The sequence below is a fragment of the Leptodactylus fuscus genome, chromosome 7 (genome assembly GCF_031893055.1).
Source record: "Leptodactylus fuscus isolate aLepFus1 chromosome 7, aLepFus1.hap2, whole genome shotgun sequence".
Taxonomy (NCBI): Eukaryota; Metazoa; Chordata; class Amphibia; order Anura; family Leptodactylidae; genus Leptodactylus; species Leptodactylus fuscus.
Window position 1 is genome coordinate 145914065 of NC_134271.1, and position 24070 is coordinate 145938134.

General features: G+C 41.5%; 1 protein-coding gene across 1 annotated transcript in view; it reads right to left on the bottom strand.

The window, feature by feature from the left end:
- Nucleotides 1-24070, bottom strand: part of LOC142214626 (uncharacterized) — a 41130-nt gene that overhangs the window by 9804 nt on the left and 7256 nt on the right. The window contains 8 exon segments of the mRNA XM_075283563.1: nucleotides 2226-2507; nucleotides 2638-2743; nucleotides 3156-3331; nucleotides 3462-3743; nucleotides 5526-5810; nucleotides 16835-17119; nucleotides 22017-22277; nucleotides 22390-22647. Of these exon segments, the coding sequence (XP_075139664.1) occupies nucleotides 2226-2507; nucleotides 2638-2743; nucleotides 3156-3331; nucleotides 3462-3743; nucleotides 5526-5810; nucleotides 16835-17119; nucleotides 22017-22277; nucleotides 22390-22647 (1935 nt within the window).

A 24070-nucleotide genomic window follows, 5' to 3' on the forward strand; every position in this document is an offset into this window, starting at 1 on the left:
CCATGAATTGGTCCAAACTGGGCTGGTTAGAGGCTCCCTCCACCATGAATTTGCCCAAACTGGGCTGTTTAGAGGCTCCCTCCACCATGAATTGGTCCAAACTGGGCTGTTTAGAGGCTCCCTCCACCATGAATTGGTCCAAACTGGGGTTTTTAGAGGCTCCCTCCACCATGAATTTGCCCAAACTGGGCTGTTTAGAGGCTCCCTCCACCATGAATTGGTCCAAACTGGGGTTTTTAGAGGCTCCCTCCACCATGAATTGGTCCAAACTGGGGTTTTTAGAGGCTCCCTCCACCATGAATTTGCCCAAACTGGGCTGTTTAGAGGCTCCCTCCATCATGGATTGGTCCAAACTGGGGTTTTTAGAGGCTCCCTCCACCATGAATTGGTCCAAACTGGGGTTTTTAGAGGCTCCCTCCACCATGAATTGGTCCAAACTGGGGTTTTTAGAGGCTCCCTCCACAATGAATTTGCCCAAACTGGGCTGTTTAGAGGCTCCCTCCACCATGAATTTGCCCAAACTGGGCTGTTTAGAGGCTCCCTCCATCATGAATTGGTCCAAACTGGGGTGGTTAGAGGCTCCCTCCACCATGAATTGGTCCAAACTGGGGTGTTTAGAGGCTCCCTCCACCATGAATTTGCCCAAACTCTGCTGGTTAGAGGCTCAATCCACCCTGATTTTCAAAACAAATGTTGGTGCCAACCTCAACTTACTACAAGGGCCAAATTCACTGCTGGTGACAAGCTCTCCTCACTGCAAGTGCCAAATACACATGTTTCAAGGTGTTTTCCTACTGTCAGAGAGGTGGTATTGAGTGTGTAAAGTGTGTAGTTGTTAGGCTGTGATGTTGGGGTAATAGAGGGTCTTTGGTGTGTTAGATGCCCCCAGACATGCTTCCCCTGCTGTCCCAGTGTCATTCCAGAGGTGTTGGCATCATTTCCTGGGGTGTCATAGTGGACTTGGTGACCCTCCAGACACGGATTTGGGTTTCCCCCTTAACGAGTATCTGTTCCCCATAGACTATAATGGGGTTCGAAACCCGTTCGAACACACGAACATTGAGCGGCTGTTCGAATCGAATTTCGAACCTCGAACATTTTAGTGTTCGCTCATCTCTAATTATTATATTAAGTTCATGGTGCTGGACATTATTATATTAATTTCATGGTGCTGTATATTATATTAATCCCATGGTGCTGTACATTATTATATTCATTCCATGGTGCTGTACATTATTATATTCATTCCATCGTGTTCTGTACATTATTATATTCATTCCATCGTGTTCTGTACATTATTATATTCATTCCATGGTGCTGTACATTATTATATTAATTACATTGTGTTCTGTACATTATATTAATTACATCGTGTTCTGTACATTATTATATTCATTCCATTGTGTTCTGTACATTATTATATTCATTCCATCGTGTTCTGTACATTATTATATTCATTCCAAGGAGTTATACAGTATTACTAGAATAATTCCATTTACATTATTATATTAATTCCATGGTGCTGTGCATTTGAGGGTTTACACAAAAGAGTTACAATACTAAGGCTATATGCACATGACCGAGCTGCAAAACGCCAGTGGTAAAAATCAGTTTTTGGCTGAGGAACCGCATTGCAGAAACACATCTTTTTTATTTTTTTGTTGCAGATTTTGCTGCGGTTTTATGAGCCAAAGCTAAGAATGTCTACAAAAGAAATGGGAAATATATACGAAGTTCTTATTCTTCTACCTTCTGCTTAATCCACTCCTTTCTTTGGCTTTAAAAAAAACACAGCAGAATCTGAAACATTCCAGGGCCTCAGCCTTTCACTGGTTTCCCATACATTTGGGTGAATAAAGGGATTCATGAAAACGGCCAAAAATAGGACATGATCTATATTTTGACAGTCTGTGACAATTGACTCACTGACATTAAATTTAATGCTGCTGTGTGACGTCCATTAAAAAAAAAAAAAAAAAAAAAAAATGGACGTCGCGCAGCCATTAATCACTGTCATGTGAATCTAGATTAACAGTGACCAACTGGGATAGAGGGTCCTGTCCACGAGGGTTTATAATCTATGAGAGAAAGGAAACAGAGACAGTAGGTAACGGTCCAATCTGTTCAGATGGGGGTGTGCTACCAGTAAATTGGGAGCTCATCGGTGGCTCCAGATTGAATAATGTGTACTTTGAAACATTTATTTTACCATTTGGATTACCTACCTTGTACCCATATGTTGTGCCCATCACTGATCTTCATTGTAGCGTTGGTTGAGGTTCTTACATGACATGTATAATTCCCAGAATCCTCCAGCTGAGCAGACTGAACCTCATATTTATTAGATGGAGAAGAATCCTGAACCTTCCGTCCATCTCTATAGAAAGCAAACTCCAGTCTTGTGGCCGGTCTGTATGGACTAAGAGTCGTGTCACATGTCAGGGTCATGGGATCTCCTTCAGTCACTACATTGTTGGTCACAGTAATGATGGGATGTGAGAAGATCTCTAATAATGGAAGGTATAGATGGGAGAAAGTATTATTTATAGTGATTTACACCAAAAGTACATTCATTCATGTTCCAGATACAGTAAGAAGTTCTCCCATGTAGAAGACATGACCATTGTCTATACTCACCTCCTATCTGGATTATTCTCTCTGCACTTCTCTTCCTTACTCTGCCATCTGTAGTTTCCACCTCACATGAATATTTCCCAGAATCCTCCAGCTGAACAGACTGAACCTCATATTTATTAGATGGAGAAGAATCCTAAACCTTCCGTTCATCTATATAGAAAGCAAACTGCACTTCTGTAGGCTTTATGTATTGAATAAGAGCTATTTTACATGTCAGGGTCATGGGATCTTCTTGAAGCATCACATTGTTGGTCAGAGTAATGATTGGATGTGAGAAGATCTCTAATAATGGAAGGTATAGATGGGAGAAAGTATTATTTATAGTGATTTACACCAAAAGTACATCCATTCATGTTCCAGATAAAGTAAAAAGTTCTCCCATGTAGAAGACATGACCATTGTCTATACTCACCTCCTATCTGGATTATTGTCTCTGCACTTCTCTTCCTTACTCTCCCATCTTTAGTTTCCACCTCACATGAATATTTCCCAGAATCCTCCAGCTGAGCAGACTGAACCTCGTATGTATTAGATGGAGAAAAATCCCGAATCTTCATTCCACCTCTGTAGAACGCGAACTCCAGTCTTGTGGTCCATCTGTTTGGACTAAGAGTCGTGTCACATGTCAGGGTCATGGGATCTCCTTCAGTCACTACATTGTTGGTCACAGTAATGATTGGATGTGAGAAGATCTCTAATAATGGAAGGTATAGATGGGAGAAAGTATTATTTATAGTGATTTACACCAAAGGTACATTCATTCATGTTCCAGATAAAGTAAGAAGTTCTCCCATGTAGAAGACACAACCATTGTCTATACTCACCTTCTATCTGGATTATTGTCTCTGCACTTCTCTTCCTTACTCTGCCATCTGTAGTTTCCACCTCACATGAATATTTCCCAGAATCCTCCAGCTGAGCAGACTGAACCTCATATGTATTAGATTTAGAAAAATCTTGAACCTTCCGTCCATCTATATAGAAAGCAAACTGGAGAACTGTGGACTTTCTGTATGTATTAAGAGTCATAGCACATGTCAGGGTCATGAGATGTCCTTCAATCAGTTCATTTCTCGGCACAGTAATATTTGGATGTGTGAAAAGCTCTAGTAAAGAAAGGTAAAGAAAAATTGGGAAAATGTATTACTTTTAGTAATTTACACCAAAACTAAATTCATTCATTCCCTTCATACATTAGCCAATTTTTGTTTTTGCATTTCCATTTTATCCCTTCCACCATAAGCCATATTTTTTTCATTTTCAGTTCACAGAGTCAAATGATGGCTTATTGTTTGTAAAGGAAATTGTACTTTGTGATGACGCCATCCAATATCTTGTGCAATGTACTGGGAAGCTGGAAACAATTTAGAATGAGATGAAATTGGTAAAAATAAAGAAATAATAATAATAATAATAATAATAATAATAATAATAATAATAATAATAATTTATTATACAATTTGTAATGGGTTTAATTTTTATGGAATTCATAATGTGGCAAAAAGGACATATTACCTGTATTCTGTGGGTCAGTACTAGCATGGCAATACCAAATTTATATAATATTTGTAACGCTTCGATATCCTTTAAAAAAAATTTAATACTTTGAAAAATAGAAAAAAAATCCTCATCTGACACCTGTAACTTTTTTATATTTATGTGTATGGAGCTGGGTGAGGCGGCTTCCTATGTGAGACAAAATGTAGTTTGTATTGTCACCACTTTGGGGAAGGTCTGATGGTTTGATAACTTTTTATTCCTTTTTTTTATAGGAGGCAAAAAGTTGAAAAAACAGCCATTTGACCATTTTGATTCATTTCCCCGTTCCACCGTTCACTGTATTGGATAATATTTTTTATATTTTAATAGGTTGGACATTTTTGAGTGTCAGAGACCTGAAGTGTTTGTTCATTTTTATTTATTTATTTGTATATGTGTTCTAGGGAAAGGATGGGGGAGGATTTGAACTTTATTACTATATTTTTTATGTTACTTTTTATACATTTGACTGCAACATTTAAAGTGTTAACAGCTGAGATTGGTTTTGGCACTGAACGTAGCTGTATTATACAGCCAGCATCCGTCGTGTATGGAGAGAGCTTTGCTCCTATGCTCTCTCCATACACCCAATCACATACTTGTTTGTGATTTTGCATGAAGGGGTTAAAGGGATCCTATCACTAAAATGACATTTCTTCTCGATAACATGTAGGAATAGCCTTAAGAAAGGCTATTCTTCTCCTACTTTTAGATGTCTTCTCCATGCTGCCGTTCAGTAGAAATCACTAGGGGCGGTCCTCAGCATTAAAACACTGTCCTCTCCAGCGACGCCTCTATCTTCTTCTGGAATGGCCTCTCCCCACGCATTCTTCAGGTGATGGGGGTCAAACTTCTAAGCACGCACAGTCGGCTCTGCCATCGGGCCTCGGGCAGAGCTTACTGCACATGTGCGGCCATTTTCTTGTGGCCGTTTACCCCACCTTACTGTGTAAGCGGCCACGAGAAAATGGCCACTTACACCAGGTGGGCATGCGCAGTCAGCTCTGCCCGAGATCTGATGGCAGAGCCAATTGTGCATGCCTAAAAGTTTGAAGCCAGCACTGGAAGAAGACGCAGGGAGAGGGCATTCCCGAATAAGATGGAGAGGCGTCGCTGGAGAGTTCTCTTGCAGCATCGGGGACACTCCCAGTGCTGCGAGAGAACTCATTTGCATACCGAAGAAAACACGGATTTCTAACAAACGGCGGCGCGGAGAAGACATCTAAAGGTTGGAGAAAAATAGCCTTTTTAAGGCTATTTCTATGTAAATTTTGTTTTAATTATAGGATCACTTTAAGTAAAGTGAGAAGTTCTCCCATGTAGAAGACATGACCATTGTCTATACTCACCTCCTATCTGGATTATTGTCTCTGCACTTCTCTTCCTTACTCTGCCATCTGTAGTTTCCACCTCACATGAATATTTCCCAGAATCCTCCAGCTGGACATTGTAGACTTCATAGGTATCACTGACACCAAATCCCTGAACAATCCCTCCTTCTCTGTAGAAAGCAATCCGCAGTTGTGTATTGTGTCTGGGAGGAGGAGGGAGACTTGTCTGACATGTCAGGGCCATCTTATCTGTAGTAATAACTGGTTGTGGGGTCACTGATATTGTCGGAGTCGTGAACAGATCTAGAAAAGGAGCAAAGTGATAACAATATATTACTGGGGAGATTGAAGACTTCCTAATTAATTATTATACCAAAACATTAGTAATTCCTCGATAACACTTGCGCATGCTGTCTGTCCATCGGGAATCTGCCAAAATTGCAGAAATTGGAAACGGTTTGCAAACGGTCCATTTAAAAATCCATTCAATGGATTTTTAAAGCAATGCCCAAGTGTCCGTTTGCAACCTCTCCACTGTGAACCACTTTTTTTGGATGGACACAAAGTCCTTCATGTTTAACTTTGTGTTCGTTTAAAACAAAATAGGAAATTTGGTCAAAACTTTGAACATTGTGCAAATGTCAAAGTATGTAATTATCAGCTTTTCATGCATATAGTCATACCAACCAAGTTAGTTTCTAAATATAATTTACTATACCTTTGCTTTATTTTAGAATCAAATAGTGAAACTTTATTTTTTATTTATTTTTTTTACTTTTTTGAAATTCTCATTTTATTGGTTTTTTATCAAAATTTTTTTTTTTTGTTTTACAACAACAGTAAAAAAGAGAAACAAGATGATGAACAATAACATTTCCAGTTTACATGCAAGTACAGAAAAAAGGAAAACACCAGTCATGTGAGCCTCCTGGTTTGGAGGACAGTTAGGTACAATGTCGGAAACATGCAGTGTGTAACAGATTTACTCTTCAATAAGCATAAACATTAGAGATGAGCGAGTAGGTGTTCGATTGAATACTACGGTATTCGAAATACTCGTACTCGATCGAACACTACTAGCTGTTCGAAGTTTAAGGTTCGATGCAGAACCAGCGTTGATTGGCAGAATGCTATACATTGCCAATCAACACTGGTTCTTCTCTTACCTTTAGAAGTCTTCTCCGTGCAGCGTCCCCGCGGCGTCTTCCAGCTGGAATTCACTCTTCCTAGGCATCTGGCCTGGGCAGAGCCGACTGCGCATGTGCGGGCATGCCAGCGCATGCGCAGTCGGCTCTGCCTAGGCCGGAACAGGACGTCAGCCGGAAGAGGACGCGGGGACACTGTGCGGGGAGAAGACTTTGCGGAGAATGAAGCCCGACCGTCACTCGTGGACTAAGTAAGTATAATTTAATCGAATGTTGCCTACCCCTGAAACGAGCATTTCCCCCCATAGACTATAATGGGGTTCAAAACCCGTTCGAACACTCGAACAGTGTGCGGCTGTTCGAATAGGATTTCGAACCTCGAACATTTTAGTGTTCGCTCATCTCTAATAAACATTTAGAAACATTTCTGAGATTTCTGAAATTTAATGGACAAAATAGGAAAGGGGACAGGATGGTGGCGGAAGAGGTTGAAGAAAAAGTAGGGGTCGGAAGGGGGGGGGACAGAAAAATGGGGAAATTCGAACTCAAAGAAAGACATAAGTCTTTCAGGACATAGTTAGGGTCTGAGGCAACGGCTATCTGAATTAAGAAACTTTTCGTGTTGGCCTTTAGCCCAGCTTGCAAGCTCCTCTAATCTGGCAATCAATGAGACTTTTTCAATCCAGTGTTCAATCTTGGGAGGAGTTTGTTGCAGCCAATAGATGGGGATTAGTGACTTAGCTATCTCCAGCAGTTGCGTGATAAGGTTGTGTTTGCTCGGTTTGTAATCAAGTCAGGATACAGACAGGACTATCTCAGGGTTAAGAGTTATTCTGGAATGAATGATAAGCCTAATTTTTTGTTGGATTAAGTTCCAAAACGATTTGATTTTCAGGCAGCTCCACTAGATGTGAATTGTGGTACCCTTCTCATTGCCACATCTCCAACATAGATCTGAATTTGAAAGTTTTCTAGTGTGTAGCCATGCGGGGGATCTATGCCATCTAGTCAGCGTTTTATAATGCATCTCCATCTGTTTGACGCAGGAAGAGAAACCATGTGAGCAGTTTAATATGTCTTTAACGTCAGAGGTGGAGAGTTGGATATTTAAGTCTTTTTCCCAGGAAGCTAAGAATACAGGTTTATAGTCAGGAAGGGTCCATGTCAGGATTTTTTTGCAAGACGAAAGTTTCCTCATGGATGGTACATTAGCAAGTAACAGTCTTTCGAATGTGGTGGGATCTCTTGGCAAGTTTGCAATATTTGGAATAGAAAAAAGGCGCCAGTGGAAATATTCATAGTGGGTTTGAGTTAGCCGAGTATCTGGGACTAACAATGACAGTTTAGCGGATGATAGCGGTTTACCCCCTGGACATACAGTCCTATGAAAAAGTTTGCGGCACCCCTATTAATCTTAATCATTTTTTGTTCTAAATATTTTGGTGTTTGCAGCAGCCATTTCAGTTTGATATATCTAATAACTGATGGACACAGTAATATTTCAGGATTGAAATGAGGTTTATTGTACTAACAGAAAATGTGCAATATGCATTAAACCAAAATTTGACCGGTGCAAAAGTATGGGCACCCTTATCATTTTATTGATTTGAATTCCCCTAACTACTTTTTACTGACTTACTGAAGCACAAAATTGGTTTTGTAACCTCAGTGAGCTTTGAACTTCATAGCCAGATGTATCCAATCATAAGAAAAGGTATTTAAGGTGGCCAATGCAAGTTGATCTCCTATTTGAATCTCCTCTGAAGAGTGGCATCATGGGCTACTCAAAACAACTCTCAAATGATCTGAAAACGTAGGATGCATCTTTTAGCTAAGATGCAGGGAGCTACATCCGGAAACAAGGTTACTTCATCATCTCCAATCTGTATTTTGGGCATGGCTCTGGCTACGTCTAAAATGGCAGTTGTGTTTTGAAATGAAAGCAGTCCACACACTATATCACGAGGTGGTTCTCATTGTTGTGGCTTTGGCTTTAGAGCCCGGTGGATGTGTTCTATAATCACTGAATCTGCATTCTCGGGACCCAGGATGTTCTGGAACAGTTGCGCCACCATTTTAAATAAGTCCTCGGGGGGGCTGGACTCAGGCAGGCCCTTTATTCTAATGTTACGTCTCCTATTTCTATTTTCTTGGTCTTTGACCAAGGTAAGAGGTTTGTCAATATAATCTTTTTGCAGGTGCAGCGCTGCAGCCACGGAAGAAGAGTGGGTTTTTAGAGCTACGTAGCCCGTCTATAGCTGTTGTACTCTCTGGCCTACAACATGGACACCGTCCTTGATATCAGCTAGCTCCATAAGTACCGGGGTGAGGGCTTTATGCAGCGCCTTTTGGAGAAAGGATCGAGAGATAGATGAAAAATCAATGTCTACCTGTTCTCCGTTTGCTGCGCTTTCTAGGTTGGAGTCATCTGTTTTGAGTCCTTCCTCGAGGCAAGCGCCATCTTGGATTGTCGGGCTGGAGAGTTGAACGACTTTCTCCGAAGGAATTTTTTTAAGTCCCCTTGTTGTTTAGCTTGCTTCGGGGTCCCGGGGGGTGTCTAGCCCCTTTTCCTTGCCTGTTCTCACCATTTTCGCAGTATAAATAGTTGATTAGGAGCGGGTTTTCGGCTGTCTAAGACGGAGCTCTGAAGTCAGGCGTCCATCTGTGTGCGCAGTCAGACTCCACCCCCTATTGAAACTTTATTTAAAGGTAATGTAATTCTGAAACTTTATTTTTCAAGTAAGGCTTACAATTCAAAAAGCAATTTTTCAAGAAAATTTCCAAAATCCATTTTTCAAGGGACCATTTCCGTTGTGAAAGGGCTTTGAAAGACCTGTGTATTAGAGACCCCCTACAAACACCTAATGTTCAAAACTTCATCCTTTAAATTATAATTCAAGACAACATTTAGGAATTTTGTTAACCCTTAAAGTATTTCACAGGAATTAAAACAATATTGAGGTGAAATTTATACATTTCAATTTCTTTGACTAAAACCTTAATGTAGCCCGAGAATTTATGTTATGCTATTTTTCCCAAGCACTGTAATATTCTACCTTTGGATTTCAACTGAAAATTGGGCACACAACAGGACACAGAAGACAAGGAGTGCCATTGGGTTTTTGTAGGGCAGATTTTACTGGAATCATTTTCAGATGCCAAGCATTTGCTGAGCCCCCGAGGTGCCAGAAATGACCCGAAATTACCACATCTTGGCAACTAGACCCCTTCTAGAATATATCAAGAGACATAGTGAATATTTTAAACTTACAGGTGTTTCACAGAATTTGGCCATGAAAATGGAAAATTATATATTTTTTCCCAATAAATGTTTTTTTTCCCAATTTTTTTTCATTTTCACAAGGAGTTAAAGGAGAAACAATTTCTCATGACTACATAAATGCTCCATATGTGGATGTAAACTGCTGAGTGGGCACTCAGTATGGCACAGAATGGAAGTGGCACTATTCAGCTTTTGGAGGGTAGGTATTGCTGGGATCAGTTTCAGGCACATGCTTCATTTACTGAAGTACTAGTACATTGAATACTCTTTAAAAAATAAAAAAAAATACCACATTTTGGAAACTAAACCCCTCAAAGAATTTATCCAGAGGTATAATGTGTATGTTGACCTCACAGGTGTTTATAAATTCTATTACCTTTGGTACATAAGGGTCGGTTCACATCTGCATTGGTATTCCATTCAGGGAGTCCGCATGAGAACCCCCAAACGGAATACCGAACGCAACTGCAAGTGGTGTGCAGTGAAAGCGAACAGACCCCATAGATTATAATGGGGTCTGTGTGCTTGCCGCCTGATCTCCGCAGGGATGATGCGGACAGGAAAGTAGTTCACAATCTACTTTCCTGACCACATGAATCGTGCGGGCAGTGTGTGGCAAGCACATGGACCCCATTATAATCTATGGAGTTTGTGTGCTTTTACTACACACCGCTTGCAGTTGCGTTCGGTATTCCGTTCATGGGGTCCTCATGTGAATTCCCCGAACAGAATACCAAATGCAGATGTGAACAAAGGGTAACAATGAAAAGTTAAAGTGGTTGCCAGGCTTAAAATTTTTTAATTATGCTGGGGACAGTGAAAAAAAAAATACTCACCTGTCCCCAGTTCTCCAATGTCCTCCCAGCATAGTCCAGTCCTGCTTCTTGGCTGTATTCTTGCATTGGAATTCACTGGATATGATGTCCTGGATTCCTTCTGATGAAGCTGCTGATTAGACTCAGCTGCCTTAGGAAGGGACATCACAAATAGGGTGTTAATTGGCCTCAGGGGTCACGTGCTTCGGGGACTTCTTCAGGAAGTAAACAACAGAGCTGGGACGCACTGGAGCTTCAAGCACAGGTATGTTTTTTGGTATTTTTTTCACCTCCCCAACCTATTTTTTTAAAAATCCAATTTTAGCCAGGACAACCCCTTTAATTTTTTTTTTTTTTTTTTTTTTTTTTTTAACAATAAAATGTCAATTTGGCTTAAAGTTTTTTTTTATTTCCACAAGGGGTTAAAGGACTAAAAAAAACATCTAGTTTGTTACACAATTTTTTTCTGAATATTGCAATATCTCACATGTGATCATAATCTGTTGTATGGGTACATGAGACAGCTTGGAGTGGAAAGAGAGCTATTTGGCTTTTGGAGGGAGATATTGCAGGAATAGTTTTTGGGTACCATGTTGCATTTGCAGAGCCCCTAAAGTATTGATACAATGAAACCCCCCCAAAATGACCACATTTTAGAAATTAGAGCACTCAGAGTTTATCGAGGGGTATAGAGAACATAATTTCTTCTTAACCAATGTCAATAAAATATTATCTTGAATCTGAAAAAAACAAAAAGATCCTGTACCCCAGAAAGGTGCTGATTAGTGATAAAACAGATATACTCACCTTCCCACACTTCTCCTGGGTCACCATGCACCATTGGTCGCTCTCTCTGGGTCTTCTTCTGGCCTTTTCCAGCTCAGAGATTGTTGAACACCACAAGGAAGGCCCATACAAGGAGAGGAAAGCGGAATACATCTGTTTTTTTTTTTTTAAGGAATGCATTGACCAACGTTGATTGGCCAGTGTACAGCCTTCGGCCAATCAACGCTGGCTTTGCCGGAAGCTCGTCTGTGAGGAGGCAGAGTTTAAGATCGGACCACAGCAGTCTCCATTGTGGTCCGATCTTAGACTCCGCAGAGCCGCAGGCTCGTCTTAGCCAGTCGGGAGAGCTGGCAGCTTGCGGTTACGAGGGAGCTTACTTTTTATCAGCGCAATTGCAAGTGCTGTGCAGTTAAAGCGCACGGCTTTATATAGACTATAATGGGGTCTGTGCGCTTCAACTGCACAGTGCTCCTCCTAAACACTCTCCTCCTGCTACTCGTGGACTTGGTGACTCTCCTTTAGTCGAATAGTGGTTTCCCCTGAAACAAGCATTTTTTCCCATAGACGATAATGGGATTCGATATTCGATCGAGCAGTCGAATACTGAGGCTCTACTCGAAACGAATCTCGAATATTTCACTGTTCATTCATCTCTAGTGCTGTCCGAAACAGAACCAATCACAAATCTCAATTGTGCCACCACCAGTTTTTAGCCATGATTGACCAGTCTTAGCCATGATTGTCTGGTCACAAACTGTGTAGGGGCTGAAACTGTCAGCTTTAAGAGATAAACAAGTACTGGTTCAAACTGGTTCAAACTAGTTCAACTAGTTCTTCAACTGAAGACACTACTAGTTAAGGACGTGATGATCTTAACATGACCAAATAAGGACAAATACCTTGCAGCTTGCTTGTGACTATAAATATATACTGTGTCTTGCAATAAACTGAAGCTCACTGAACATGATACCCTGGTGTCAGTCTGTATGTCTCTCTGTGGTAAGAGAAATGCAGGTACCTTTTTGGGTCTGGTGTCATATTGTAGGCCATGGATCAGATCTACATCTCTGAACTGATGCCATGGAAGGGTCTCAACCAAGTGAGCAGAATAGACATTGACCTAGTAGACCCCAAGGAGCTGTATTCTAAGGTGACTGATGAGGAAATTGAGAAATGGACAAAGGCTGGTGCCAGAGAATGTGAAGAAATGTGGAAAATGGGGGATAGACTGTGTTTGCCCACAACAGCATACCACCAAATGGCTGGTTTGGCTCACAGTAAGGTGCATGCCTCTCGAAATGCCATGGAGTCACTAGAGGGTAAATTATGGTTTGCCCCAGGTTTTGGAAGGGCTGTAGGTAATCATGTAAAAGGACAGGTAGTTAAGACACCCTCCAAATGCACACCAAAACCCCTGTATCCATTCCAAAGGTTACAAGTAGACTACATACAATTGCCATATCTGAAACATACGAATATGTGTTGGTCTGTGTGGATTTGTTCTCAGGTTGAGTAGAGGCCTATCTGGTCAGCCGAGCAACCGCACAGGTAAGAAATTGATGTCTGAAGTTGTGTGTAGATTTGAGATGTCTGAGGTGATAGAATCTGATAGAGGTATACATTTCACAGGTGAAATAATGAAGGAAATAATGTTTGCATTGGGGATTGAGCAAGCTTTCCACATACCCTACCATCCCCAGAGTTCAGGCAAAGTGGAAAGGTTGAATGGCACACTCAAGTTAAGAATCCAGAAAACCATGGCAGAGACAGGAAGACCCTGGCCAGAGTGCCTGTCTCTAGCATTATACTCGGTGAGGACCACTCCTAATAGAAAGACAGGTCTGTCACCATTTGAGGTGCTTTTTGGAAGTGTGCCTAGACTAGGGTTGTATTTTTCCCAGACTTTACAACTCAATTATGATAACACTACCAGCTATGTCCAGAACCTGTGTCAAAGATTGAAAGCAACACATGAACATGTGTTTTCTTCTATTCCAGACCCTTCTGATTTTTCAGGAACACATAGCTTGCAGCCTGGTGATTGGGTGGTCGTGAAAATACATACCAGGAAGTCTCTTGAAACCAGATATGACGGTCCCTTCCAATTACTGCTGACAACTGCCACTTCAGTGAAATTGGAGGGAAAATCTACCTGGATACACGCTTCCCATTGTAAAAAGGTTCCTGAACCACAACAAGAATGAAAAGAAGGACATTATTGGATTTATGCTTTCTTAAAGGACTCACGCCTGCCACCTTTGTAGTTGATAGACTAAATGCAAAAACCATACCTAAACATACTCTGTACAAGAGAGCGACCGATAACGCCCCTAGGGAAAGTGGTAGACCTCATTTGGTATAAATAAGTGCTGGAAACAAGATAGTGAGTACTGTACTAGTATATCCTATGAGTATGCAGATGTAGGATCAATTGGTAGAAGCCACTGATTACTTAGATGATCAAATATGGGGTAGCTTAAGAGTACTTAATACCACCATAGCTGTACAAAATCAGTTGATAATAGTCACCAACCAACACACCCTGGTAGTAGATTATGTTACTGTGGCCCAGGGTGGAGTGTGTAGGGTGGTGGGATCTACCTGTTGCCATTATATCGATCTGGAAGGTAATATTAAAAGAAAACAAGAATTAGAGTATATATATATGTATATATATATATATATATATATATATATATATATATATATATATATATATTTATTAAGGGAAGAGTACAAGAAGGAGGTTGTGCAAAATGAAGATAGTTGGTGGTCCGACACTTTTTTCTTTTTGAATCCTGCTAATTGGTTCAAGGGCATAGGTGGGTGGATAACTAGGATATTACAAACCATTGTATAAGTTGCCATGATTATATTGCTTATGTTATGATAAAGATAAACATAAATGATAGACATTATAGGAATATCAGATGGGGAATCCAGCAGGACTGGCATCTACATTTTAGGCAAATGTTCTCATCTGATATGAGACTAATGTCTAAAATGCACCAATGGAAGAACAAAAGGACGGCGCTCTCAGGTCCAAAGGAATTTATTCAAAAAGAAGATTGCACAACGCAAAAACAGTTGCCGCGTTTCGGGTCGGAACCCTTTATCAAGTGCGTAACTAGTTAAAAACAATAAATATAGTATATGTATAAAAAACATGAATATACAAAGACATAATTTAAAAAACAGATTAGCTTGTCAAAGAAAAAAACAACAGACCACGACGTTATTAGGCAAGAAAATCATTTACCTATAAACCCAGAACCTATAAACAAATCCAAGATATATTATATGAATTCTGAATTAAGCTCAGGTGATGTATTACACATCATTAGTCATAGACAAACTATTATATATTGATCATATTATTCATACTCGAGATAACTATAGATCCTTAACATCCCATATGTTCAGTGACTATTATTATATTTCATTAGAACAAGATTCCAGCAATAATATTGTCTTACCTTCACTAATCGAGCTTCACTCAAGCTAGGAAGAAATAAACTCTATCCGGAGCGCCTCGGCCTATTTAACCGTACCGCTCCATGTGCCACTTCCGGAGGAAAAAGATGCGGTCCAAGCTGGAACGCATGCTCATTAGCTAGATGTTACGAGCCTTTGTGCAAATTTTTTCGGCGGAATATTCTATCACCACAAGAGCACGGGCACTCCGCCCGCACCAGAGAAACCAACAGTACGGGCTAAGAAAAGGCCTAGGCAAATATCATCACTACGAATTCTTTTAGATGACTCGTGTAGCAGATTGTCCTTTTACACATGCGCAGAAGTTCATGCGTTCTAGGTTGAACCGCATGACTTCCTTTTATTTTATTTTTTTTTTAATTTACATTTGCATATTTAGCTATACGACTCTTGATAGGTCGTACCACCGTTTTTTCTTAGCCCGTACTGTTGGTTTCTCTGGTGCGGGCGGAGTGCCCGTGCTCTTGTGGTGATAGAATATTCCGCCGAAAAAATTTGCACAAAGGCTCGTAACATCTAGCTAATGAGCATGCGTTCCAGCTTGGACCGCATCTTTTTCCTCCGGAAGTGGCACATGGAGCGGTACGGTTAAATAGGCCGAGGCGCTCCGGATAGAGTTTATTTCTTCCTAGCTTGAGTGAAGCTCGATTAGTGAAGGTAAGACAATATTATTGCTGGAATCTTGTTCTAATGAAATATAATAATAGTCACTGAACATATGGGATGTTAAGGATCTATAGTTATCTCGAGTATGAATAATATGATCAATATATAATAGTTTGTCTATGACTAATGATGTGTAATACATCACCTGAGCTTAATTCAGAATTCATATAATATACCTTGGATTTGTTTATAGGTTCTGGGTTTATAGGTAAATGATTTTCTTGCCTAATAACGTCGTGGTCTGTTGTTTTTTTCTTTGACAAGCTAATCTGTTTTTTAAATTATGTCTTTGTATATTCATGTTTTTTATACATATACTATATTTATTGTTTTTAACTAGTTACGCACTTGATAAAGGGTTCCGACCCGAAACGCAGCAACTGTTTTTGCGTTGTGCAATCTTCTTTTTGAATAAATTCCTTTGGACCTGAGAGCGCCGTCCTTTTGTTCTTCCATTGGTGCATCCTCCTGGTTTTTGACCAGTGTTATAGAGACGTGCTGCCACTCTCACTCTGACGAAGCCTAATATTGCTGAAAACGGAGTTGTGAACGGAGTCACAACCCGATCAGGTGAGAGGCCACCAGGTCCTGAGTTCTTTTCATAAACACCAGATAATTCATCTATATATTTATAATAGACCATCTACACTATAAGTGTGCTCGGTATCTCTCTATTCTCTAATGTCTAAAATGGGGGAATTGTGAAGGATTAAATAAAATGTAAGAACTGTGTATGGGCTGAAACTGTCAGCTTTAAGAGATAAACACGTACAGGTTCAAACTGGTTCAAACTGGTTCAACTAGTTCTTCAACTGAAGACACTACCAGTTAAGGGCGTGAGGATCTTAACATGACCAAATAAGGACAAATACCTTGCAGCTTGCTTATGACTATAAAGATGCACTGTGTATTGCAATAAACTGAAGCATACTGAACATGATACCCTAGTGTCAGTCTGTATGTCTCCCGAGCTCGTAAACTTCTTCTTGATCAATTAGAACTATGACAACATAACTCAGGGATCTTGTGCCCCTAACAGGCCTGTATCCAACTTTTTGTTTGAACCAGCTGAATCCATAGCTGAATAAAACTTGAAACATTTGCTCATTTCTAGACATGACCATTGTCTATACTCACCTCCTATCTGGATTATTGTCTCTGCACTTCTCTTCCTTACTCTCCCATCTGTAGTTTCCACCTCACATGAATATTTCCCAGAATCCTCCAGCTGGACATTGTAGACTTCATAGGTATCACTGACACCAAATCCCTGAACAATCCCTCCTTCTCTGTAGAAAGCAATCCGCAGTTGTGTATTGTGTCTGGGAGGAGGAGGGAGACTTGTCTGACATGTCAGGGCCATCTTATCTGTAGTAATAACTGGTTGTGGGGTCACTGATATTGTTGGGGTCGTGAACAGATCTAGGAAAGGAGCAAAGTGATAACAATATATTACTGGGGAGATTTATTAGAAGATATTGCACAATATCGTTACCACATATCAGTATACAGGAACTGAGGAGAAGACTTTGGTGAGAGAAACTTGTCTACAAAACATTTCTTATGTACTCTGATATTCCCAGATAGTCTCACTAAATACTGGCAATAATTTAGCTATATCCATCATATGCCCAACCATGTGTATAGAGACATTTTTTTATAAAATGTTCCCCATGACGCAATAAAACAGGGGTCCCCAAACATCAGTCTTCGAACCAGGACTGAGCCGTTGGGGGTCTTTTGCTGGTCCGCAGGGTGGGGAGACGGGCTGGCCTCAGTCTTTAATCTTTAGCTGGATACTTAGTGCTAGGCCACATTGCTATGGTAACATGTAAACTATCGTTTAGCATGGCATCCTGTAGCTGCTAAAGATGCCACACTACCTGATAGTTTATACGTTACCATAGCAATGTGCCCTAGTGCAATGTATACAGCCTCGCTTACCATAGCAATGTGGCTTAGTGTGAAGTATCTTGCCTTGATGTCTAGCGATTCACCATGTCCACTCAGATGCTCATGTCACGCCCACCTACCCTCAGAGCATCCCATTAGAGCCTGCTTATCACCCCGCTCCCATATTAAGAAAGCCCCACCCTGCCCTGGTGGGTCATAGAAAAAAGGATCTTGATTGAAGTCGGTCCCTGGTGCAAAAAAGGTTGGGGCCCACTGCCATAAAAGACACCTAGGAACATTCAAATTTTATTATTTTACTTTAATTTTGCAATTTTTCACTGTAATTGGGGTGTCCAATAGGAACCCTAGTTACAAGGTGAGACCACCCACCCTAAAGTAATAATAGATAGTAACAGAGTAGATCTGGGTCTCCTAAGATCCAGCAGCTCTACCACAAAGAGGAGCACATGGGGATCGGCTCTACCATAAAGGAGAGCACATGGTGATTGATTCTACCACAAGGGGAGCACATGCTGATCGATTCTACCACAAAGGAGGGCACATGGTGATCGGTTCCATTGCAAAGGGGAGCACATGTTGATCAACTCTACCACAAAGGGGAGCACATGCTGATCAACTCTACCACAAAGGGGAGCACATGCTGATCAACTCTACCACAAAGGGAGCACAAGGTGAGCGGCTCTATCATAAAGGGGAGCACATGGTGGTTGGCTCTACCACAGAGGAGAGCACATGGTGATCGGCTTTACCACAAAGAGGAGCACATGGTGATCTGCTCTGCCACTTCCTCCATTCACTGTAGTATGCAAAAGAAGAAAATAAAGCATTAATTAAATAATTTTATCTCCTCCTCAGAGTCTCCAGAAACTTGACTTGCCTTTGCTAGAATGTATGAGGGATAACTGCTGTTATACAAAAATACAATGCTGCAGATTCAATAAAGGCCCTAGACACTAGGAAATAGGGCCTGTATGACAGGAGGTAGGATTAGGTAATGTATAGCTTAACAAAACAGTGTTCGGAGCTGGAAAATTTGTGGGGTGTTGTCAGAGTTGATAAGGGGAGTGCAGGGGTGAATCTGCAGTCAGTCGGACAGTTGGAACAGAAGAGAAGTTTCTAAAAGAAAGGTATCAGTGTCTTAGTGGCTGCCAACAAATGGTAGATCAGGAGCTGAGATTGGGAGTCCACCTTGGGGATAGGGAGAAACAGAATAAGAAGAGCAAGGTTGATTGTGAACTCATAAAAGCCTAATCTTCTAATCTGCCTTTGAACCAAAGACCAGTAGGTGGTTAACTTGTGGCAGGGCCACAATAAATGCAAAAGTAATCTGTCCTCCGAGTGTCATCTCCAACAGGCAGGTGAGTTTATCAAATGATGAGAATAGAGCCACTCTGGGGTCCAAAATCACCTAGAGAGTAGTTTAAAGTGACTTTCTTGGAGGTGGACACTCCATGTGCTCTGGTCAAGACCAATTTAATAGCCTGAGGGTCTAACTTGATGGCTAAGTCCATTTCCCAACTTGCGACAAAAAATGATTTAAAAACTTTGATTGGGCTTATACGTAGATGAAGAAATGTGGATATTTGGGAGGACTTTGGGATTGTCACCATAAACATCTTCTCAAACTCAGTGTGTGGTCTTTTCCAATCCAGAGACTCTTCAAATCTCTTCTTGCAAAGTCGAAAAATGGTCCTTGTGGAGAACACTCGGTGTCTTCAGATGTTGGAGGGCATTGGGTCCCGCAGGTTGCTCTCCCAGTGCACAGCGCCACCTGCGGATCAGTCTAAGTTCAGCTTTCGCCCTACTGAGCATGCTCAGACTTTTAGAGCTGCTAACAAGCGAAGTGCCTTTTCTCCCCTATTGAGCATGAGCGGTGAGGTCATGACCCTATTGGGTGGGGACTTCCCTTTAAATCGGGTGAGCCGACGCTCACACTTTGATTGAATTTTGACTGACTAAAGTCCACGGAAGTTTAATAACAGTAGTCAGGGCTAGGCTCCAGTGTTCAGGCAGGTTGCCAGACTAGGCCTCTGTGTGGGGTTCCTCTGCTTCTATCTGGGTGCTGTTAGGACCTGTAAACCCTGAACTGTCAGCTCTACACCAGGACTAGGAGCAGTAGACACTGTTCCAGCCTGTGGAGCTGCAGCAGGTTTGGTCTCTGAGATAGCCTTATTTTAACTGTCTAACTTCATTGGTAACTCCTAGCTGTTGCAGGAGCATGTGTGTTTGCTGACCTGGGGTGAGTTAACCCTTGGCTGTCTTGTTTGTTTCAGCTGTAATGGTGTACCTGGCCAGTGAGGTTAACTGGCAGGGGTAGTTGCACCCTGTTCACAGTGAGTACCGCACCGCACCCCAGCCAGTGTTTGTTGCACCCTGTTCACATTGCGTTCAGACATACAGCCGCCCCCATTCTGGGCCTGTGGCCCTCGCTGCAGTGTCTTGCAGACTAGAGGTTCTGTTGTTTAAAAAATATTATTTATATATATATATATATATATACACAGAACCATAACAGGCAGGATGAGTGTGCAAAGTAACAGTTGTCTCCAAAAATCTTCTATGGGATCTTTAAAATCTGGTAGCACAAATGGCAACAGGCCTGCAGGTAGACAAAGATGGGGCAGGTGCCAGGGGTGATTACACTTTTCTCCAAACTACAAGAACTCCTCCCAACAAGACGTCTTTCCCAATATTTGGATGATAGCGTGGGCAACTCAGAAGTCATAGAACATGGGCAAGAGTTGATCCATATATCGTTTCCACTAGCCTTTTGAGGTTAGAGTCTGATGAAAGAGCAGTAAGGTCTAACCACAGTTGGAGTTGGACAGCTTCATAATAACATCTTACATCTGAGGAATCACGTGATTTTTGGTAGAATATATGTCTGAATAAGATTGCGCCTACCAAACCAGGAAATATACAGGATGCCATATTTTCTCTACAGCCTTTCAATTTCCAACAGGTGTCCTGTGTACTTCAATGAGTAGACATAGTCCAGTGACTTTGGCATTTTGATCCCCAAGTATTTGATATAGGAAGAGGACCACGAGCTTGCCATGGCGCGCTGTCTCCCCGGCTGAAGGGAGGGAGAAGTTAAGGCTCTCACATTTTTCTATTTTTCTTAACTTTATAATGAGATAGGGCACCATATTCCTCAATGACCTCCAGAACCTTCCGCAACCCAACTTCAGGATTAGTGACTAAATAGCACATCGTCTTCAAATGCTAAAGATGTCAAGGATTCGGATCTGAAGTTAAGGCCGTGAATCTCAAGGTGTTCCCTTACTGCCTGCAGGAAGAGCTTCAGGGTCAAGGAAAAAAGGGCTGGGGACAGCCCTGCCTCGTCCCGTTATATATGGAGAATGAGTTAGTGTCCCATCAATCTTCAATCTTGAATTCGGTCTAGTGTAGAGTGTTAGTACTGCCATCACAAAAGCGGGTGGGAAGCCAAACTTTCTTAGAACCTCCGCCAGTGAACTCTATTGAATGCCTTCTCAGTTAGTTACCCCCTCACCTTCTGATTATCTCCTGGGTTCTATTCATTTTACTAAAGCCATCTGGACCACCTGTAGCAGGTTGTTCCCTCTAGCCTTTTCGAATTCTTCCATGATTTTTTTCCTATATAAATCACTCCTCCCAGAGGAATTGATGGCTGCAATGTTTCACACTTGGTCAAAAACGAGCCTATTTCATTTAGCTAACTTGGTTGATCCATTGACATTGGAGCTTAGGTCCTTTGATTATATCACAGCTCACTTCCAACTTCCTGTTTCTGGATGTAGCTACATTACCAGCAAACTGCACACTGGATGTTCTCTGTTTGGTTCCACAAAAGTATACCTTTGGACCACTTGTCAGAAAGCTGTCATGCTGAAACCTCCACGAATGCCCTGATTTTCACAATCTACCAAATTATTTCTGTTTTGGAGGGGACGGACCTCCTTGTGCATTAAGATATGAGTAAATAGGTAGAGGACTGTAGGCCTCATGATCTCACCAGCACAGTGACAGATTGTGTGGTCACAAGCATCCACACAAGTCCTCCACGTGTGACCCTTAAAAAGACTTAGTACAAAATATTGATGCACTGGTATCACTTCCCAGCCCTCCTTACTCTCTTAACGTAATGATTCCCTCTACTTGCTGGAGATGCCAGTCAGAGGTGGGAACACTTTTTCACCTTTTTTGGGAATGCCTGTGAATGAGACTGGTTGGGAGTGAAGGAATTGGCTGATCACCCAATATATTACCACTTGAGCATTTTCAGAAAATTCACCACAAATTTCCCACATCAGGACCTGATCTTACCCATCAATAATTGTAGATGAGTCTTCAGAAGACAAGTGGTTCCAAATATATTATACAAATCCTACAAATAATTCCTATAGAAATGATCTGGATTTACCTTGTACAGATACAGAAACTTCATCTTCTTGGTGGTTATATCTATCATTATAATAGACTTGTTTTGTACATCGGTATGTCCCGGCAGTCGTCCTGTCTACATTTTTAATATAATATTCTGCTTTATTTGTCCATTCTCTGATGACTGTGTTAGCTTTGTAAAATCTTGTCCGTCCTCCAGAGTATCCAGGACGGTGGTGACATCTTATATATATGTCATCTCCTTCATAGACATATAGAGGGGTCTGCAGGATGAGCCAACCTGTAATATACAATGATATAAGATGAGGAGACATATATGATCTCTTATCAGTCTGTGTGTGATACAACTTGTTACCTTGTCTGTATATTTATGATCTGGTAGATTTACTCACCATTACTAACCTCCAGTCTAGCGGGGTCACTTACTTCTCCAGGTCTGGTCTGACATTGGTAACTTCCACTGTGTGATGTTTCAGCATTCTCTATTGTATAGGATTTTCCATTGTATACTTGCTCGCTGTCTTTGTACCATATATAATCCCTCTCCTCTCTTATAGTAGATCCCACATCACAGGTCATTGTTATCTGCTCTGATGTAAGGATCTTCTTGTAGTCTGGAATGAAGGTCACCGCAGGTCTGATGGCGGCTCCTATAAGACATCATGTGTCATACAGGGGAATTGTATACAAATTATAGGAGATAAAACACCACAAAGTTGAATACATATATATACTAGAGGGAGGACCCGGCTTCGCACGGGGAAATATTACATGTTATGTTTGTGTAGTGGCCCCATAAGAATTGTCCAATTTTGCACTGGTGTATTTTGTATGTGGTTTGTGTGTATGTCCATAAGCGTCATGTGATTATGTGTATCTCAGTTTGGATACCAGAGAAAAACCTGTGATCAGTTGTTATGGATACCTGGAGTAAAGCTGTAGCTAATCCTTCCCCGTGTAGCACTGTGTTTAGATGCAAGTATCTAATCCTTGTTGGTGGGGTACTGTGTGCGGATGCCCATATCTAATCCTCCGGTGTGTGGTATTGTGTACAGATGTGTGTATCTAATCCTCCCCTGTCTCCCCTGTGTGGTATTGTGTGAAGAGGCGCGAATCTAATCCTCCAGTAAGTGAAATTGTGTGCAGACGCGCATATCTGATCTTACGGCATGTGGTACTGTGTGCAGATGCGTGTATCTACTCCTCTGGCGTGTGGTACTGTGTGCAGACAGGTGTATCTAATCCTCCCCCGTGTGGTACTGTGTGCTGAGACGTGTATCTAATTCTCTGGCATGTGGTACTGTGTGCAGAGGCATGTATCTAATCCTCCAAAGTGTGGTACTGTGTTCAGACGCACGTATCTAATCCTCCCCATGTGGTATTGTGTGAAGTGGGGCGTATCTAATCCTACAGCGTGTGGAACTGTGTGTAGACGTGTGTATCTAATCCTACAGCAAGTGGTACTGTATGCAGACGCGTGTATCTAATCCTATGGCGTGTACAACTGTGTGAAGACGCGCTTCTCTAATACTCTGGTGTGTGGAACTGTAAGCAGACATGCGTATCTAATCCTACAGCATGTGTTACTGTGTGCAGACGTGCTTATCTAATGCTCTGGTGTGTGAAACTGTGTGCAGATGCGCATATCTAATCCTCCCCTGTGTGGTATTGTGTGAAGAGGCGTGTATCTCATCCTATGGCGTGTGGAATTGTGTGTAGATGCGCGTATCTAATCCTCTGGCATGTGGTACTGTGTGCAGATGCGCGTATCTAATTCTCCCCCATGTGGTACTGTGTGCAGAGGCATGTATCTAATCCTCCCCTGTGTGGTATTGTGTGAAGAGGTATATATCTAATCCTACGGCATGTGGAACTGTGTGCAGACGCGTGTATCTAATCCTATGGCGTGTACAACTGTGTGCAGATGCGCGTATCTAATCCTCTGGAGTGTGGAACTGTGTGTAGATGCGCGTACCTAATCCTACGGCATATGGTACTGTGTGCAGACATGCATATCTTATGCTCTGGTGTGTGGAACTGTGTGCAGATGCATGTATCCAATCCTTTGGCATG